The sequence below is a fragment of the Cricetulus griseus genome, chromosome 2 (genome assembly GCF_003668045.3).
Source record: "Cricetulus griseus strain 17A/GY chromosome 2, alternate assembly CriGri-PICRH-1.0, whole genome shotgun sequence".
NCBI classification, from domain to species: domain Eukaryota; kingdom Metazoa; phylum Chordata; class Mammalia; order Rodentia; family Cricetidae; genus Cricetulus; species Cricetulus griseus.
This window is the reverse complement of record NC_048595.1, coordinates 309,842,145-309,863,899: the sequence shown is the minus strand read 5'-3', so window position 1 is coordinate 309,863,899 and position 21,755 is coordinate 309,842,145. Positions and strand designations below refer to the sequence as shown.

The window sequence follows — 21,755 nt, the reverse complement described above, 5'->3', positions numbered from 1 at the left end:
ACCCATTCTTGGCACTGAAGGTTTTATTTGTTGCCATAAGATGTCTAGTTATAGCACTGAGTCTCCAATTATTTGGTGACTCTTTTCATATTTTTGTATTTCATATTTATTTTAGGAAGCTTCTATAGTGGTATGTTTCCAATGGCCTTTAGTGTCAATAGTTATCCATCTCTGTGTCCCTGTTTTACCCTTCTCTAACTTCCCTATTTAACCCTCCTATCCTAGTTTGCTATTGACTCTCAATAACAATATATTCTATTTCCCCTTTCTCAGGAGATCCTCTCCTCAACAGGTGTCTGTAGGTGTGTAGAATTATATCTGGGGCTCCAGTTCAATTCCATTTATGAGCATATCTGTTTTTTGAGCAATACCACACAGTTTTTATTACTATAGCTCTGTAGAACATCTTGAAACCTGGAATGGTGAGACTTCCAGCAGTTCTTTTATTTTCAGATTTTTTTTTTACTATCCTGGGGGGGTGACTTTTCATATTGTTAAAGAAAATAAAGGAACAAAGGCAAAAATATTTAAGTTACACAAAACAGTTTCCAGTGTTAAGTTAGATTAATCTTTACTAATTCTTGGTTCATTTCATGATAAAATTTGTGTTTGTAAGAGATTTCTGTTTTTTCTCTCAAAAAAAGTCCAAGTCTTGCTAACTAGGATGTGAGTGTCTAAATATATGGAAAGACACATATATTGTATCAATTAAGAGGTGGGGTGAAGTACTAGTCTCTGCCTGTGAACCTATGTCTTGGGATAAATTGTCTAAAATTGTTTAACCTGGTATTAATATAATTAGACCGTCTTGCTTTCAATTATATTTGTCTGATAAACTGTCTTTTAAACTACTAAACTGTCTCTGTTAAATACAGCATTATTTTAAATTTTTACATAGTAATTTTTACCTTATGGTATATATTTCTCTACATTTTCAAAAAAAAAAGCATAAAACTTTGTACCTCAGGAAAACCAAGGTACAGAATTGTGTCACTCCTCTGCCCAACAGTACAGTTGATTTTCACTAACCTTTTTTCCAGCTCAACTTCTGTTCTTTATCTTTTTGTTTTTCCTTTTCCAGAATTTCATCTGTGAATTTATATAGCATGCAGGTTTTCGAGTCTGTCTTTCCAGTGAGCACACTGCATTTGAAATTCTCTGTGCTGCTGTGTTCATCAGTGGTTCATAATTTGTTGTATACCATTTTATAAAGTAGAACAATATTTTGTTTACCCAATAGTTAGCTATTGGACCTTAGAGCCAACCCCAGACTTCGTTGATTAATAATAAAATGATTAAACCAGATGGTGACATATGCCCATAATCATAGTACCTGGAAGGGAAATTGAAACATGAAGATTTGAAGTTTCAGCCTACGCTGATACCTGGTGTGGTGGTGCATACCTTTAATCCCAGCACTTGGGAGTTAGAGGCAGCTGAGTCCCTGTGAGCTCAAGGCCAGCCTGGTCTACATAATGAGTTCCACAGGCTCACTGAGGCTACACAGTGAGACCCTATCTCAAACAAAAACTAACAAAGAAGGGAACAAGCATGAACATTGTATGACAGCATTTTTGCTTATGTTAGCTTTCGTTTTTCTTGTGTAAAAACATAGGAGTGGGAGGGTGTTTATGAGAAATATTAATATTTCCCAAATATCTGAACTCTTCTGTTCACCACTAGTTTGTGAGTGTTCCACTACACTCTGCCCTCAGCTAGCCTTGTACTGTGAACTCAATTACTAACCTTCTCCATACCAGTAGGTGTGTAGCAGTTAAGACTGTGTGCTTTTATTTTAATGACCAATGAGAGGAAATGCCTTTTTATATGATGTTCAGCTGTCTTTATTTTCATTGGTAAAGCAGTTTTCCAAATATGTTTTCCTCTTCTGTTCTGGGTCTTTTAATATTCTTTTTACTGGGTCTAAAATGTCTTTATAATTATCTATAAAAGTCTTTTTCACATATATGATAGTCTGTATACTTTCTTCCAGTATGTGACTTATTTTTATTCTCTAAACAGTGCTTTCTGTAAGCCAAAAATTAGTTTATGTGGGAGTTAAAATTATGGAAAGCATATTAACTTATTTCACTCTGTTTTTGCATGTGAATGTTCTGTGGCCCAGCATCATTCATTGCAAAGACTATGCTTTCTTTTCCGAGTTGCCTTCAAACCTTTGGTAGCACTCAATTGATTATATTTAGGCCTATTTTGAGATTCTCTTTTCTGATAAATTGATACATCCTATTAAGCCTTTAACCAAGACTAAACTGACTGACTGTCTCCATCATTTGGCTGTGTGTTAAATTTCACTATCAGGCTAATATTGTCCAGCTTTGTGTCTCCTTTTCAGACAGTATCTGCTATTCCTTGGCTAGTTCTTTTATCATTCTGTGTAAATTGTAGAATCAGCTCCTTAACATTGAATGGCAATCCCGATAAGGCTATTTAATTTAAATTTAGTTTAACATATAAACTATAAAGTGAAGATAATAGCAGAGTGCAGTGTAACAGTCTGATGCATGTACATATTAGGTAATATCTAATTCAGGTTAAACATTTTATTTACTCAATTACATTTATCATAACTTTGTGGTGAAAAGTCAATCTTTCTTTTAGCTTTTTCAGATGTACAATGTATTATCATTCCCTGTAGTCATCTTTCTGTATAATAGACACCAGAAGTACTCATACCTATCTCACTGTATTAATACCCATTGGTAAACTTCCTTTCATCTGTCCATCCCCTCTAATGACCACTGCTCTACTCTTGGCTTCTATGGGAGCAGTGATTTTAGACTCCAGTGTGGGTACGGTCAATGCTTTTCTTTTTCCACCAATGCTGTGACCTTTGGTAAGAATGGCTATCCAGGCTGCATTAAACAGATTCAGTGGACATTAAATAAATCAACTAAAGTTAAAAAGGGAAAAAGTAGAGCAAAGATTATAATTTCTGGTGAGGATGTGGAGAAAAAGAAAACTTATATACTGTCAGGGGCTTTTAATTTGTAAATCATTATGGAAAATGCATGATGGGTTTTTAAAAAGTTAAAAATAGAACTGTGACATGATCTAGACACCCTACTACTGGGTGCATATAAAAGTAAATACATCAAGGAGACAAATGGGTCCTAGGCAATTTACATCTCTTTTCCACCTGCTTCAATTCAGAGACCCCTTCCCAATGTAATGGTTAGAAGTAGGGTTTGCCATTGTTTTTGTTGTCTGTGCTCCTTGTATTGTTCCATTGTCTGGCACTGGGTCAAAGCCCAAGGTAATAGAGCAAGAGAATGCACTGCCACAGAGACAGGCATCAGCTTGGAAGTTCCTGCCTTCCCTGGATTTCAGCTATTTGCCCCAATCTGTTACTGCGATTAATGTTCAGAGGCCTCCTTTAGCTACCTGTTTTGTTTGTTTTTTTTTTCTTTAGGAATCATTTTACTGATTTTTCTTTCTTTAGACCAGTCATGTTTGGTCTCACCCTAGGCCTTTGGACTGTCTAGTCTCTGATTCTTTGTAACCTAACAGTGTTCTATATGGGATCCTTCTGTAAGAAGTGGGCCTTAAGTCAAATCAGACATTGGTTTGTCATTCCCATGATTTCTATGCCATCATTTCCCTAGCATATTTTGCAGGCAGCTCAAAGTTTTTGTGGCTCTGTTGGTATCCACATGTCTCTTTCAGTACCCTAAAGAATACCTTCCTGTACCAAAGAGACTAGAACATAGGGATGAAGATTCCATGTACACACCAGCTATACTTCTCTGTGTTCAATGAGTTGTGTGGATACTGTCCTCAGCTATAGGACACCACTGTCAGTTTGCAAGGAGCAATATTTGTCTTAGCATCAGCCTGGATTGCTTGTGGATTTCCATGGGACCCCTTGGCCAACAACTCAATTGAATGCAACCAAGCCTTGCCTCTGGAAGCCTTGCCTAGCTACAAGAAATAGCCAGTTAAGACACTATATCCCCTATTACTAGGAATCCTCATTATGATCACTTTCATAGATTCCAGGAAGTTTCCACTGCACTAGGTTTCCACCCAAACCCCCAAATGCCCCAATTCTATCTGTTCTGTACTCTTTCCCTCTATCCCATCTCCTCACTCCACCTGAACACTCTTGCTCCCATTCCCACTCACCCCCAGTCCACCCATAAAATGTATTCTATTTCCTCTTCCTGGAGAGATTCATGTGTCCCTCCCCAGACCCCTTCTCTTTATCTAGCCTCTCTGGGTCTGAGGATTGTAGCTTGGTTATCATTTATTTAATGGCTAATATCCACTTATAAGTGAATACATATCATATTTGTCTTTCTAGGTCTGGGTTACCTCATTCAGGATGATTTGTTTTCTAGTTCCATCCATTTGCCTGCAGATTTCATGATGCCATTTTTTTAAAAGCCAAGTAATACTCCATTGTATAAAGGTACCACTTTTTGTTTATCCATACTTCTGTTGAGGGACATCTAGGTTGTTTCCAGTTTCTGGCTATTATAAATAAAGCTATAATAAAAATGGTTAAGAAACGGTAGAGCAAGTGTCCTTGTGATAGGATGGAGCATCATTTGGGTATATGGCAAAAAATAGTCTGGGTCTTGAGGTAGGTAGATTCTCATTTTTCTGAGGAGCTGCCATATTGATTTCTATAGTGGCTATATAAGTTTGTACTCCCACCAGCAGTGGAGGAGTGTTCACCTTGCTCCACATCCTTGCCATCATGAACTGTCACTTGTGATTTTGACCTTATCTATTCTACCAGCTCTAAGATGGAATCTCAAAGTGGTTTTCATTTGCATTTCTATGATGGCTAAAGATGTTGAACATTTTTTTTAGTGTTTCAGAGCCATTTGAGAGTCCTCTATTGAGAATTCTCTGTTTATATTCTCCACACACACACACACACATACACTACCGCAACAAGGTTTCTCTTATAGCTCTGGCCATCCCAAGTACTGGGATTAAAGGCATGTGCCACCACTGCTCAGCTTTAGATACCTTTTAAAAATGGATTATTTGGGTTTTTGCTATCTAGTTTCTTGAGTTCTTTATGTATTTTGGATATTGGTCCTCTAATGATTGTGGAGTTGATAAAAAATCTTTTCCCATTCTATAGGCTGCTGTTTTGTCCTTTTGACAGTGTCCTTTGCCTTACAGAAATGTTTCAATTTCATGAGGTCCCATTTATTAATTATAGATCTTAATGTCTGTACTATGTTTGTTCAGTTCAGGAAGTTGTCTCCTGTACTAATGCATTCAAGACTAGTCCCCCTTTCTTTTCTATCAGGTTCAGTGTATCTGGTTTTATATTGAGGCCTTTGATACACTTATTTTTGTACACTGAGTTTTGTACAAGATGATAAACTTGGATCTATTTGCATTGTTCTACACTGAGGCATCCAGTTAGACCAATAGCATTTGTTAAATATACTGCCTTATTTCTATTGTGTATTTCTGGCTTCTGTATCAAAAATTAGGTGTCCATAGGTGACTGGATTTGTGTCTGGGTCTTCAGTTTGACTCCATTGATCAACAAGTCTTTTTTATGCCAATACCATGCTGCTTTTATTACTACGTCTCAGTAGTACAATGTGAATTTCATTGACTCTGTAGATTGCTTTTGCTAGGATAGCCATTTTTACTATATTAATCCTACCAATCCATGAGCATGGTAGATCCTTCTATCTTCTGATAGCTTCTTCAATTTCTTTCTTCAAAGAGTTGAAGGTTTTATCATACAGGTCTTTCACTTGCCTGGCTAGAGTTACCCCAAGATATTTTATATTATATTATTTGATGCTATTATAAAAGGTTTCCTTGATATCTTTTTCAATCCGTTTTTTATTTCTATATAGAAGGGCTACTATTTTTTTTTAGTTAATCTTGTATCCAGCCACTTGATCAAAAGTGTCTATCAGCTATAGAGTTTCACAGTGGAATTGTTAGGGTCACTTGTGTATACTATCCTATTATCTGCAAATAACAATACTTTGACTTTTTCCCTTCCCATATATATTTCGTTGTTCTCCTCCACTTGTCATATTGCTCTAGCTAAGACTTCAAATGCTATATTGAATAGGTATAGAGAGAATGGACAGCCTTGTCTTGTTTTGATGTTAGTGGAATTGCTTTGAGTATCTCTCCATTTGATGTTGGCTATCGGTTTCCTGTAGACTGCCTTTATTATGTTTAGGTATGTCCCTTGTATCTCTAATGTCTCCAGGAGTTTCATCATGAAGCAGTGTTAGATTTTGTCAAGGCGTTTTTGCATCTAATGAGATGATCATATGGGGTTTTTTCTTCTTTTGTTTTAAATAACAGGAGAGGTAGACTATAGCAGGCTTACATCATCTCACTTGCTTATCTCTCACACACATGTGTGTGCACAAATGCACCTGCCTCTATAGATGTTCATGTTGCTGTACTAATTTCAGTCTCTGGTTTTTGTCTCTAAACCAGAGTGTTTAATCTGTTTGTTTTATTGTGATATTGATACATTTCAAATTTTCTTACATTTTACTTGTGTGTTTTTGATATTATACTCTCTGGTTTCCTTCTATAACTTCAGCTACATGTTAAGGAAATGATAAAACTTTCATGGCCTCTTTTTTAATATCTAAAGTAGAGATGAAATGATCTAATTAATGTGTTCTCTTAAATGTTGCACAAGATAAACATTTAAAAACCCTGGGTACAGTTTAATTTGATAATGTTCATTGAACAACCGTTGGAGGTTCAACAACAGAATAGAACTGCTCTTAGAGAGCCGAAATTGCAGTGACAGACAGAACAGGAAATAATCTAGTGTGATGGAAGACAAAACAAGCTGTGAGAAAAGAGTGGGTACCCTGGTCAAGTGATGTGACAACTGTAAACTGGCAGAGTATGAGAAGTCCCACTGCTTCCTCCCTTGGATGCTTCCCTGGTGTCACACTGGGGAGTATGGAGTGCCTTCCTATCTTAGGTTTGTGTTTTCCTTCTTATAGGCCCAGTACATGTGGACCAAAGCTATACTAAACTCTGGGGTGCCAAATTAAGCATAAACATCTTGATACCTGCATGATGTCCTTAGGACTATTTCCATATTGTTTCCAAATGAAATAAGGATAAGGATGTCAATTTGTCCATCCCTTTGATAAATACTTCATTATAGCCTTACTAAGTAGCAGGTACTATAGTAATTGCTAGGTTAGCAACACAGACAGGGTTAGGGTTCTTTTGAGTACTAAATTAATTGAAAAACAATTGTTTAAACAAATAACTTCAGCTTAGTCAGGCTATGATATGGACAAGATTGGATGAAGGAGAATTGGAACAGGGAGACAAGTAACCCAAACAAAACATGAAAATGATGCAGATGGAGTAGAGGCTTGTGGAGACAAATCATAGTGGTACTTACTGTATGGCATTGAAGTGGAGCTGACAGTGCTGGGGAAACTGGTTGATGTATAATGTTATTTACAGCCAAGAGCTTGGATGCAGATGCTAAGCTTAGAGAACATGCAAGATACCTTGGATAAGAGCCATACGTTGAAACCCCGTGAGACAGTCCAGGAGTAGAAATGTGGCATTTTACGTATCAGCAATAAATTGTAATAAAGCCACAGGAGTAGATGATGTCACTCAGGCATATGTAAAATGGAAAGTGAAGACAGCCTAAAAGGCAGCTCTAAAGCACATGTCAGCATCATGTAGAAGAGTATTTGCCTCTGAAAGGTGCTAAGGAAAGCTAGTTTAAGCAGTGTGGGGAGAATGTCAGAAAATTCTGGTGTTGAGGACCTCAGGGATGGGTGGGCTTCATCTTCAGAGGATTCAAGTAAGAACAAAACTAAACTGTGCCCATCCAGTTACCAACACCAAAGTCATTTGTGTTCTTGCAGTGAATAAGCACATTTTCATGGCTTGTTGATTGGTGTGGGAGGTGAGGAAGCAAACACAGAACAAGGGATTCTATAAATTCTGACAGGGAAATGGGGTGATTCTTAGGGCCGTGGAGAGTAAAGAAAGGTGTCTTCTTCATCATTGTTGATTGGTTTTTCCAATAGAAACAACTGGAAAGGAAAACTGTCAGGAAAAAGCCAGTAGAGAGTGAGGATAAAGGAGGGGTAGAGTTGAAAGAGCAATGCCCTAGAAAAGGTGGTATAGTAGAGACAGAAAAGGTGGCTCTTCCTTGGTACCAAAAACAAAATATGTGTTACGGTCAGATGTGTTTAGTGGGTAAGAAAGGCTACTGCATGGTTTGACTTTTTCCTCTGTAAAGTGGGAGGAAACTCATCTGCATCTACAGACAGGGAAGGCTTTTGGGTTTGGGGACAAATGTTGATTGACTTCCTAGAACAGATAGAAAAGGGACTGGAGAAATTAACAGGATATGCACAGGATGTGGAGGACTCCTGGAACATATCGCAGGCTATGTGATTATGGGATGTGGTGCTTAGCACCCTGGACTCAAGGGCAAAGCAGGCCCTCATCCAGAACTGGAACAAGGGGGACAAGAGTATTGGAAGGAGAGTGGCTGAAGGGACAAAGTCAGCAACTCAAATTTAAAGGGAAGAGAGGAAGTGGCCGCACAGAAAATATAACCAAGAGGTCGAGGAAATGTTGACAGTTCAGAAGAGGTTTCAAAAGATGGGAAAATCTGAGATGCTGATGAGTGTAACAATAAGTCTTTCTGCCAAGCTGCCCGAGCCCTGCTGCCACATGGGTGCTTTCTGCCAGGCCACCCAAGTTCCGCCCACATTAAGGTCCCAAGTAACACACAGAGACTTATATTAGGTACAAATGCTGCTTGGCCAATCGACTAGGATTTCTTATATGCTAGCTCAGTCTTAATTATCATAAATCTATATATTTTATAAGACTTATCTTATCAAGGACGCCTTCTGCTGGCACCCTCTCTTGCCGGCAGATCACATGGCAACTCCAGAGCAGAGACCAGGATCAAGAGCAAGAGAAAAGGGATCACTTCCTGTTTGTCCCTGCTTATATATGAGTCTGCCTGCTATGTCTCTTCCTGCCTGTATCACAAGACTTCTTTTTACTATATTTCCCAGAATCCTCCTCGACTCCTAGTCCTGCCTAACTTGCTGCCTCATTGGCCAAACAGTACTTTATTCAACAACCAATAAGATAAACGTATACAGAAGGACAGTCCCCATCAGATGAACAACAGAATATGGCTGCTGGAGTGCCAAGCTACAGTGGGAGTTAGAGAGAGGCTGTGGTGTTGGATGAATCATCCACATGCATTTAAAGTCACCTAAGGGGAGAGTGGAACTTGAGCCTGAAGGTCTGAGCGAAATGGACAGAGACAGAAATACTGCAGATACGGCAGTGAGCACATGGTGTCAGGGAACAACTTGTGGGAGGCAGTTCTGTTTTCTACAACATGAGTTCCATCGATTGAGCTCAGGTTTGAGTCTTAGTGGTGGGTGCCTTTACCCACTGATCCATCTCACCACACCATAAATACAATGTATTATTAGCCACACTTGCTACTTATACACCCCTAGCTCCTTCCACCAACTTAAAAAAAAATAAAGTTCTTTTTTTCTGATGTTTTCAAATGGAAGTATGATATACATTCCAAAAAGTACACAGACCCAAACTATATAGATTGTTAATTATCCTGTAGTGATTCTTCCAGTGTAACTAACTTCCAGCAAAAACCAGAACACTTTTAAAATAATACCCACTGACAACCAATTACTCTCTCTCCATTACCTTGCTACTAGTAGTGGACATGTGGCCCTCCTTGCTGCAGGTTTTAACATGATCGCTCAATGCAAACACATTTTAATGCATGTCTATATGCACAGAGTTTGCATACCAATTTTGTCTCAAACTGTCCTATACTCACCTATCAGCAGTGCCAGAGTTGGGGCTGCTCCATAGTCTCACCATTTTTATGTGATATCACTCTTTTTAAGCTTAGCATTCAAATGGCTAGTATGACCAAGAAACTGGAGTCTGTATAGTACAGAATTGTTATCAATTGCGGCTCTCCATTGTGCTGTTGACTGGATTTATTATCGAGAAGCTTTACTGCTTGATCACTCAGATTTTGTCTATGAACCACCTGGAACTGGCTTTTGGTTTTGGTTTGAAGCATTGGCCACATTGCCTTTTTTCCTATAGATACCCACTCAGCAAATACTGCTTATTAGGAAGCTCAACCACCTAACACTGTCCTTTCCCCTTAGTGGCGTACATGCTTGGGTCTGTTCCATTCAGTTGGCTGTGCTCCTGTACCAGCTTTACTCAGAGAATTGATAGTAAGTAGAAATACTTAAATTCATTCTTTTTTCTTACATATTCTTGATTGTTCTCATTTTTATTTAAATTTTATAAGAAGCCTAATAATTTCCTTAGTCATGCTGATACTCTGGTATTAAATTAGATCTGGAGATCAATTTAAGCAAAATGGACAATTTTACATTATTGAATCTTCCCAGTATGCATATAGTATACCCCTCTGGTGATGTTTTAAATTATTTCTCTTAACATTATTTTATAGTATTTTGCATACTACTGTATCTTTTGCTATATATTTGATTGCATTCTCTTAGCTTCTTGTTTTATTTGGGAGCACACACGTTTGGATGAAAGTGATATTGGGCATCCTTGCCTCATTCTCAGTTTTGGGGGGGAAACTTTCAGTATTTTAAGTGTAGTGTTCACATTAATTTTTTCATGGACATTTTTATACAAATTTTCATACAAGTAGATGCCATTCAATGAGCATACTCTCCCATACCATCCTTGCCTCCCTTTTCCCCTTCCCCCATTGCAGTAATCTCCTTTCTTCCCCAGGCAGCTTCAATGGTACTTGAATGTCTTGTACACACACATGATTTTATGAATCTTTAGAAAATCTAAGAACCACAAATGACAAAATATATGTGATATTTGTCTTTCTGAAACTGGATTAATTTAATTAACATGACCATCTCCAATTGCAGCTGTTTTCCTGCAAGTGAAGTAACTTTGTTTTGTAGTCGAAAATTTCCATTGCATACATTTTCTTTATCCATTCCCCTGTTGTTACCATCTACTGTGCTTATATAACTTACTATAATAAATATGTTTCAGTATACATTGATACTCAAGTATCTCTGTGTTGACTTGGAGTCCCCTGGTACATATCCTATAGAGGTACAGGCAGGCCAAATGGTAGGCTGATTTTTGCCCTTTGAAGAACTAATTTTCTTCCCAGGGTGTATAAGTTTTCTCTTCCGTCCATTTCCTCACCAGCAGTTGTTACTGTTTCCCAGTGAGACATTCTCAGTGAGATAAAATGGAATCTCAGTGTCGTTTTGATTTGCATTTTTCTGATGGCTAGTGAGGTTGTCATAGTTAGGGTTTCTGTTGATGTGATAAAACATCATGACTAAAAGCAACTTGAAGAGAAACAGGTTTATTTCAGCTTATAGTCCCACATCACTGAAGGAAGTCAGGGTAGGAATTCAAATAAGGAAGGAACCTGGGCAGGAACTGATGCAGAGGCCTTCGAGGAATGTTGCTTACTGGATTGCTCTTTATGGCTCGCTCATCCTGCTTTCTTATAGCAGCAAGGGCCAGCAGCCCAGGGGTGGCACTATCCACAATGGACTGGGCCCTCCCTGATTAATCATCAATCAAGGAAATGCACTACAGGCATGCCTATAGGCCTGGTGGAGTCATTTTTCAATTGAGGTTCTCTTTTCCAAAATGAGTCTATCTTGTGTGAGGTTAACATTAAAACATCCAGCCCAGACAAACTTTTTTTCATATTTATTGTCCATTTGCATTTTACCTTTTGAGAGCTGTTCATTTCATTGGCCTATTTAATGATTGGGGTGTTTGACTTCTTTAGTTTTTTTCAGTGTGTGTATGTTAAGTATTAATCTTATCAGACAAGTAGCTAGCAAAGATTTTTGCCCATTATGCAGGCTGTTTCTTCACTCAGTTAACAATTTCCTTTTGCTGTATGGAAGCTTTTTGATTTCATGAAGCCCCATTTGTAGATCCTTGGCATTCTTCTTTAAGCAGCTGGAGTCATATTGAGAAAGTGTTGGCCCATGCCTAATCTTCATGTGTTTTCCCTAGTTTTTTCTTTAACAGTTTCTGAAATTCAGGTCTCACATTCAGGTCTCTGATTCATTTGGAGTTGAATTTTGTGCAAGGGGAGAGGGATCCAGAGTCATCCCTCATTTGTAGTTATCCAGGTTGTCTAGAACCATCTGTTAGAGAGACTGCCTGTTCTTCACTGTGTACTTCAGGCCCCTTCATATCAGTTGAGAAAGACTGTCCCTTTCCTGAATTGACTTAGTGTTTTTAAGTTTCCTCTTTTTTAGTCAAGTGTCATATAGTCATTTTAAGATAATCAAGTGACGTTCAGTTTTTAATTGATGTTTCAGGCATTAAAGCAGGTTATTAGTCTCAGGAAAAGAAATCCAAACTTGGTTATCATACCCAGTATAGCCAAGAGATGCAAGCTTTCCACAGGAATGAATGCTGGATTTCATTTGCTAATATTTTGCTTGGGACATTTTCATCCATATTCATAAAGAAATAGGCCTGTAATTTTCCTTTCTTATAATAGCTTTGTCACTTTTGGATATCAAGCATATGTTAACTTCGTAAAATGATTTGGGAAGGGAGCTTCTTTTCCTTTTTTGGAGAAGCTTTATGTTTTGCTGGTGTTATTCCTTCTTTAACTGTTTGGGAGAATTAATCAGTGAAGCCATCTGGGTTTGGAGTTTGCTTCATGGGAAGAAATTTAATAAAAAAAAAAACTGATTTCTTTGAGAGAAAAGCTACTATCCAGCTCTCCATATAATTAGGGCTTCTTTGAAAGTCACCTTCCCCTTAGGGCCTGGAGTGGTCATGGCTGCTCTGAGGATTTGATTTGATTCTGATAGTTTCCACTTTCATGATAGCATAGAATGAGTGTTTGTGCCCTCCCAAATTTATATACTGGCCCATGAATTCTCCAGGGTGATGGGATTGAAAGCAGAACAGCTTATTTAGTGATGTAGTTCTGAAGAAAGGCACTGATGGTGGGATTATTACGTTACGAGAGGGGCCCCAGAAGCAACTTTCTTCTCTCAGGTGAGTGCACAGTAAAGAGGTTCTGGCTCTCTGCCAGAAGCTGGCCTCCCCCAGACACCACGGCCTCTGGAGCTGGTGCTAGACTGCTTGCCCACCTCAACTATAAACAGCGATTTCTGTTGTTAATCAGCCACCCCAGTCTAACCGGAGTATAATAGACTATGTGTCATAATATATAACTATATACAGTCTATATATCTATCTCCTCTTTAAGACACATGGCTTCCTATAAACCTATGGCTTGATGATTTCCCCTTTTCTTTTAAAATGCTTGGTAATTTCCCACTATAGTCCCTACTGTCTTTCAGATTCAAGACATATTATTCTTTATTATTAATGTATATATATGCAAATAAGAATGCAACCTGCTGAATTGGTTTGGTATCTCTTCAACTTCCTTGACCAACAACTTGAAAGGAATTTTCTCATGCCTGGTACTGGGCTTTTGTTAAATTATCTATTACTCTTGGGGAAAATATGTCACCCCAAGTGGTAAAACTAAGGGGTCTGTACCAGGTTGGAGAAACCCACATAAACAGTTGGCCTGAAAAAGGGAAAGCATATCGACCCCAGACTATCTTTGGGAGGCCAGTACGGGACTGATCCAGCCCCCTGATCATGGATGCCATCAGGGAGGCCCCTGCACTCCTGGGAGCCTCCGGAGGTGGACTGGCTTTTTGCCCTGGTGTATGTGGGGGACTTCGAGAGCCCATCCCACTTGAAGGGATGCACTCTGTCTCTGAACACATGGGGAGGAACCCAGGCCCAGCACAGGAAGATTTGGTGGACTTGGTGGAGCCCTGGATGGGGGCCCTACCCTGCCTGGGGAGTGGTGGGTGGATGGGGTGGGGGGTAGGTTGGAGGTGGGGGAGAAGGAATGGGGGTAAGGGGAGGGAGAGGGAGAGGGAGAGGGGAATTACATGTGAAACAAGCCTGTTCCCTAACTTGAATTAATAATAATAAAAAGAGAGAAAAAAAACTATATAGATTCTTATGAACATACACATATATATTGTGTATTTTAGGGAAATATAAAATAATATGATTCCTTATGGCATTTTCAAGCATCCTTGATGTTATTTATCCCTCTGCCTTCCTGTTCCTCCTATGTTGACCACCCCCTCTGCACTTTGAGCCCCCTTCCATTTTCCCATTTCTCCCTTCATGTTATCTCCATCCCACCTATTGTACCCCTCCAAAAGTCACTTTCCCACATTTGTGTCTTTGTGTGTGTGTGTGTGTGTCCCACTGAATTTAACTGAGATGCCTATGTGATCATGAACATGGGACTAACAACTGGAGCCTGGTGGACTACTCAGTAGCTACACATGTGAAAATAATTACACACACCCCAGCCCATAATTAGCCAATAGTTCAGCAAGGAGAGACCTCCCCTGATCAGTGGTTGGCTGTTTTTTATTTCTTTTTTTATTTGAATTAGAAACAAGATTGTTTTACTTGTCAATCCCAGTTCCCACTCCTTTCCCTCCTCCCCTACCACATCCCCAACTATAACCCTACCTATCACATACCCTTTTTGCTCTCCCTGGATGGTGAGGCCTTCCAATGGGTGTCATTAGAGTCTATCATAGCCTTTGGGATAGGGCCTAGGCCCGCCCCAGAGTGTCTTGGCTCAGGGAGTATCCCAGTATGTGGATTGGGCCCCCAAAGTCCACACCTATGCTAGGGATAAGTACTGAACTTACCTACAGGAGGTCCTGTAGATTTCCGAGGTCTCCTCACTGAAACCCATGTTCCTGGGGTCTGGATCAGTCCCATACTGGTATCCCAGCTGTCAGCCTGGGGATTAAGAGCTCTTCCTTGTTCAGGTCAGCTGTTTCTGTGGGTTTCACCAGCCTGGCCCATCACTCGCTCTTCTCTGCAACTGGATTCCAGTTCAGTTCAGTGATTAGCTGTGGGTATCTGCTTCTACTTCCACAAGCTGCTGGATGAAGACTATAGGATGGCATATAAGTCAGTCATCAATCTCATTATCAGGGGAGGACATTTAAGGTAGCTTCTCCTCTGTTGCTTAGATTGTTAGTTGGAGTCATCTTTATAGATCTCTAGACCTTTCCCTAGTGCCTGATTTCTCTGTAAACCTAAAATGTCTCCCTCTATTATGGTATCTCCTTTCTTGTTTTCTTCTATTCTTCTCCCTCATGTCCTTCTCACCCCTCCTCTTCTCCCCTTCTCATTCCCTAGCTCCCTCCCCCCTCCTACCTTGCTCCTAATTTGCTCAGGAGATCTTGTCCCTTTCCCCTTCTCCAGGGAACCATGTATGTCTCTCTTAAGGTCCTCCTGGTTGTTGATAGTTCTTGCAGTAACTCAGACTGGACTCAAGCTCACTATTTATCTGCTTTGGCACCTGAATCTAGGAATAACAAGTATATACCACCGTTCTCTATTTTGGTAATTAAAAAAACTTTAGTCAGGCATGGCCACTCACACATGTAATGCAAGTACTTAGGAGGTTAAGCCAGGAGCCTTTGAGTTCACTTTGAGTTCCAGTTCATTAAAATACACAGCTTGACCTATTCAAAATGTCTCAAAAGAAAAAAAAAAACGAAGAAGGAAGGAAGGGAAGGAAGGAAGGAAGGAAGGAAGGAAGGAAGGAAGGAAGGAAGGAAGGAAGGAAGATCCAGTTACTTTACTAAAACTCTCAAGCTTTCTTGGGCATATTTTTAGAAGTTGAACTTCTAATAATATATGTATCATAGATGTTATTTATCTTGTCTTTTATTTCTTTTGGGGTTTGATTACATCTTTTCATTTGTGAATAAGTAACCCTTACTTTTAATTCAGCACCAGATATCAAGAATACAACATTTTACATAGATAATAGACATCTTATTTCTACCCAGAGGACATTTTCTTCTCCTTTAGGTGTGCAACTAATTTAAGGGCACTAGGAATTCCGATCATATCAATCCAACCAAGATTGATCTGTTTTGAAGCTGGGTTTTGGTTCCTGTGAGTACTTGTTTGTTTCCAGTGCCCTAACATTTAGAGTGTAAGTCTTTCTAACCACACTCTAAATCCCTCTGTGCTTACAGGGCCCTTCTCCTTGGTAGACCTGAACTTGCAGAGTGAGCAGCCATCCACATCTGGGGCTTCTCTGAACTTTCTCCTGACTCTCAGACCTACAACTCCTTGTTTTCTAACTCTCTGGTGCCTTCTGATGTTGACTGTTTTCATCTTTCTTAGAGGAAGCCTGGCTAGATATGAAGCTCTACTGAGCTGGGTCATTTGAAGGAGACTGAAGCAAGGGATTTATAACATCTACCTCCTCTTCACATAGTTGCTACATGATTGAATAGTCTGCTTTTAGTGAGGGCAAGAGAAAAAGAGAATATGAGGGAGTGGGAAGGTTTGGAGTCAGGGAGGATTAGTGTATCCATCCATCCATCTGTCCTCTTCCTCCCTCCATCCCTTCCTTCCTTTTTTCCTTTTCTTTCTTTGCTTTGGATGGGCTAAGTCAAACTAGGTGATATCTAAGTTCCTATATAATTTGAAATTCTAGGAGTCTATTAAATGAAGCTGAGCTTCATTTAGGTTAATTTAGAAGTTTAATTAGAACTTAAAGTTTCTCCTGTAGCGATAAGGAGGCTTATCATTATAAAGAAAACTTCTGGGTTTTAATTTCAGCACAATAGCTCCCACTTGTAAAACACTGAACCAACTTCTTTCCATAGTGCACAGTGGAACTGAAACTCTTATGTCCAGAAGGAACTACTTGCAATATTATCTGGCAGGAATTTGCTAGTCTGTGGATCACTGTACAGTCATACAATGAAACACCCTCATCTCTTCCTGTCTTGTATTATAATTTTTTATTTCTTACATATACTTTTCAGAGTCCGGATCATTCTCTGTTCATGGCATAACTAACTCCACATGCCCAGCTTTATGTTCTTGTATTCTTACACATCTTATTTCCTGTCCTCTCTCCCCCTTAAGCACATTCTCCACTTCTCTGCTCCAAGTTACAATTTTCACTGTGCTCTGTAGAATCTGTCCTCCATAGCATGGCAACAGAAGGAGGTGTCTGTCCCTAAGTTTTCTTCTGCATTCTCTTCTTATTGGGCATTTGTTCAGCCATTGCCTTCAGTTGAACCATGATTCTCTCAAGGGGATTCTGCTTCCCCTGTACTCTTCACTTTCCTCTTTATCTCATACTGCCATTTCAAACTAACTCCTTTACCCTTGTAAAATTCACCAGCTCCTTAGAAGTCCGTGCTAATCTAGTCTCTACCCCGAGTGTCCTTGGGTGCTGCAGTATATGGATACTGTCTAGTCTTATGCCAGGAGACACACACACACACACACACACACACACACACACACACACACACACACACACACACAGCTTCACTGGATCCTTCAGTCTGTTAGCCTCCCTGCTTCTTAACATAGTGTTTTCTGCTCCTCAACATTTCATGCCTCCCCTACTCACCATCAATTCCATGCTCCAGATCAATTATCATTCTCTTCCAAATTTCCTTTGTTCTAATGTAGAAAGTATATTGGGAGAAAGTAAGGGAGTAAGGGAAGGGAAGAGAGAAGAGAGAGAGAAAAAGAGAAAGAGACAGAGATAGAGAGAGGGAGACAGTGACTTGCCTCCTCAGAAAACAACAGAAAGAGAGCTCAAATTTCTTAATATGTTTGTATTTCTCCAATATTCTCACAATTACAAATCTAGGGATAAAACCTCACTGTTGAGGTTTCCTTCGATTTGATGATCACAAAGCCCAAAGATACACAAAACTGTTTAGTCATTTTGTTTCACTCTTCTTAAACTCACCTCTTTAATTCCATGGGAAATGCTTGGCATCTTCTTCCTTGACCCAGGGCCCACTCCCCTCACTCATATCTCAGAGTAAGAGTGGATGGAATATGAAGAGAACCACCTCATCTCTTTATGGCACCAGTTCTGGAACTGAAATTCTCTGTCCGTCATTGCTTCTGTTGCAGAAGGAACTTTCCAACCTGATCATTTTCTCTAAAATGCTAACCACTATTCAGATATGAATCTTTATTGTGACAGCATATCTCACTGACATAGAGTCTTTCATTATTTTGTCTGTTGTCCTGAGAAGCCTCCCTTTCAAAGGTTATGAGCACAGAGTTCATAGATATAAACAAGTATCCTAAACATTTTAAGCTAGTTTATGAAATAATACAAAATAAAACTGTATTGATATGCCATTTTTATCTACTATATTGGCAAAACAAAATTTTGAGTGTACTTTGTACATGAGAAAGGGGCACTCTGTTCATGGGGGAAGTCCTTCTGTGTATATGTTTGTCTTATTGGTTGATAAAACACTGATGGCCAATAGGGAAGCAAGATAGGCAGAACTAGGAGAGAAGGAGACTCTGGGAAATGTAGTAAAGAGGGAGCTGCCATATGATTCCAGGGAAGAGAGGATGCAAGGCCGGCGTCCTCGGTAAGATAACTCCTTATAAAATATATAGATTAGTAGTTATGGTTGATAATCAAGACTGAGGTCACAAATAAGAAGTCCTAGTCATTCATTGGCCAGCAGCATTGTAACAAATATAAGACTCTGTGTGTTATTTGGGGGCCCTAATGTGGTGGCAGAACTCAGGCAGCTGGTGGAAAGAGTTATCGTTACACTCTGTGTCCTCAATGCCATCTTTCCCTGGTGCTGGAGGATTGAACCCAGGGCCTTGGTCATGCTCAGTAAGTGTTCTACTCTGAGCCATAGCCTTCCACCTGGAAGGGTCAGTTTTGTATTGTTTTGCTTAGGGTAAAACCAAGAGTTCAACTTTACTGAAAGTTTATACTATGTAGCAAAATTGCCAAGTGCATCTAGCCTTTGACCTCCATCCTGACCTACATCAGGCTCATACTGTATCAGACCTGGGCATCTTAGAGTGACCTCAGGAGTTAGCCTTGGATGCTTCCCAGGTAGTTCTATCCAGTTCCATGCTTTTAGATGCTATTTTGTAAACTCCTGACTCTAAAGTTAGGTCCTAAGCTCAGAAGCTCCTCTAGGCTACAGACCAGTTTGTCTGCATAGCTTATTTGTTGACTTGATGGTACTTTCCAGCTCCCCTAATGTACCCCTACAAATGTCTAAGGTTTCTCATTTCAACAACTAGTGTTATATATTCTCCCAGGTTCTCAGACTCCCCACCCCCCTAATCTCTGATTTTTCCTCAACTGTGAACAATTCTGTGTATATCTAGAATTCTTTCTGCCTTTTGGCTAAGAGGCAGTATATTTATTCCTTGACTTTATGCTTTTAGCCTTGCTTCTCAAAGTTGTTGCCCTTGTCTGAAATCTCCAGTTTCTATTTCAACCTTCACTCTTGCCCTGGTGACAGTTGTCATGAGTAGTGTTGCTTCTGATTGTGGCCCTGGCATCATGCCTCCTTGCCTTTGCTGCTCCTAACTAACCAGGTGACATTCTGCTTCTGACCACCATCTTGTATTAGCCCTTTGAACAAAACTGAGAGAATACTGAATGACGACACAGAATGCTGTGTATGCGTGGGATTGTGAAGTATAGTTGTAATGTGAATGGAAGGCCTTATCTTCTGTCAGCTGATTAGCCTTGAGGAACATTACTGTTGGATGCTTTATGGCAAAAATATAGTTTAGCTAGCCAGGAAGCACAAGAATGAAATGATCTTAAAGGGTAATATCTAGACTGCTGTGGTAAACTCCAGGCATGTTCCTGCCAGTAACAGCAGTCACTCTGTTATCTAGAGTGGAGAATGCAGGATTTCTGGGGTTGGGCCTGTGTCTTTGATGCATTCCATTAAATCTGGTTTCTAACACCGGGGTGAAAACTCTAGAATTTTCTGCCCTCTATAGTGCTTCACAAGATCTGCTAATGGTGCTCTCTCACTACAGTCTCCTCCTGGTCTCTGCTAATTGTCTGCTGATGTATACACATTATTTGTAATTATTCTGGCCAGAGTTGCCCCTTCTTTATTTTGAGCCTTGGATTGCATCATTTAAGTTGACTTTTGAACAAATGTGATCACGTTTGTTTAGCGCCAAGTTCACCAATCAGTCATGATATTCTTCCTCACTGCCAGAGGAAGTAAGGTAAGCCCACTACTCATATCCATGGGCTTCCTCACTGTGGTCTTTTAACATTTCATCGTCTGCATATATACGGGATATAGTCCACAAATATTTAAATATGGATGACAAGATGCTTCCAGAAATGTAATTGATCTTCAGCAATACAAAATTGCCCCTAAAAAAAAAAAAAAAAAAAGAATTATCACAGTAACTGAAAGCATGTTGATTCAGAACCTTTCTTATCAGTAAAACTAAAACCAGAAAATGTGTCAGTATAATGAACCACATGTGTGAGGTTTGTAAATCTAATAGGAATAATTTAGTGGAAGCAGATGAAGACTAGTAATTTACAAAAGACTTGCAGTTGCATTGTTGTTGCAACAATTGTAATAGGTTTCCAATTATAATTACCATTATGATTAGGCAAATGGGATGCGATTTTTAATATAAAAATTACTGAGTACTCATTCTCACCTTCAGTGTGAGAGGGATGAGAGCATCACTGTCTGTACCTGCCAGGGATCCTCTTGTTCATGAGGAGACACTCACTGCATGTGGCATGCAGCAATTGGTCAGATGCGTCTATAGTTTACCCAAAGCCTTCTGGAGGAGAGCAGATCTCTAAAGAGAAGGGCTTTCTTGTCTTGTGGCAGCCAACAGTTGCCTGGGCTCTTGAAGGGAAACATAAGTAAACAGGCAGCCGAAGAAGAGCACACAGGAGTGTCTTCTGGCCCTAGAGGATGCGGACCACATGTGTTCATTTACACAACATTCTCAGTACCTCCTCAAATTCATGACACATCAGAGACTCTTCTTCAATATTTACTAAGTAACAAATGATGACATGCAGTTTATAATTATTTTTGAAATTCCCATGTACCAGTAAATCAGGCAGAGCCTGGCTGTATCCTCTACTTAAGGGCCTTTCACTGGGCTGAAGTCTTCTTAATAATTGTCTGGGAAGAGCCACTTTCTACCTCATTCATGTGGTTGTTTGGTTCTTGGTGGAACTCAGTTCCTCCTACTCTGTTAAAATGGAGACTCCTTTTGTTCTTTTCAAAATGATATCTCAGAACATGGTAGCTGGCTCTGTCAGGGCCAAGAGAGAGCAAGGGAGAATGACAGCAAAAGAGAAAGTATGCTAGCAAGCAGATTGGGTAACAGCCTTGCACCAAATCACAGAAACAGCATCATTGAATATGAGCATATTCAATTTGGTAAAAACAGGTCATGAAGTCTGACTGACCTACACACAAGAAGACTGGATTACATAGAGAAGTAAATACAAGATGATAAGTACTGTTGAGTCAGCTTGAAAAGTTGCCTACCAGGCTTTGTTAATGATGCTAGTCTCAAAGGTGTGTGTGTGTGTGTGTGTGTGTGTGTGTGTGTGTGTGTGTGTGTGTGTGTGTGATTTAAAGTCAGGTGTAGTGGCACATGCCTATAATTTTAGTACTCAGGAGGCCGAGGCAAAGGAATTATAAGTTCAAAGACAGCCTGGGATGTATAGCAAGACTGCCTCAAAACAAAATAAAATAGCTTTCATTAAATGTCATGTTTGATAAGAAATAACTATTCTGGGCTAGAGGAATGTTAAAAGT

At 39.6% G+C, this 21,755-nt stretch overlaps 1 protein-coding gene across 8 annotated transcripts in view; it reads left to right on the top strand.

The window, feature by feature from the left end:
- The window catches only part of Atg10 (autophagy related 10), a 280,774-nt gene that overhangs the window by 209,810 nt on the left and 49,209 nt on the right, over positions 1-21,755 (top strand). For 5 of the 8 annotated variants that reach the window (XM_027401757.2, XM_027401758.2, XM_027401761.2 and 2 more), the window contains one exon: positions 10,203-10,274. The exons of 2 other annotated variants lie outside the window; for them this stretch is intronic. In XM_027401757.2, coding sequence (XP_027257558.1) covers positions 10,203-10,274 — 72 coding nt within the window. Of the gene's footprint in view, positions 1-4,321; positions 4,403-10,202; positions 10,275-21,755 lie in introns of those variants that run through there. One more of the 8 variants, XM_035440489.1, reaches the window with a different exon arrangement.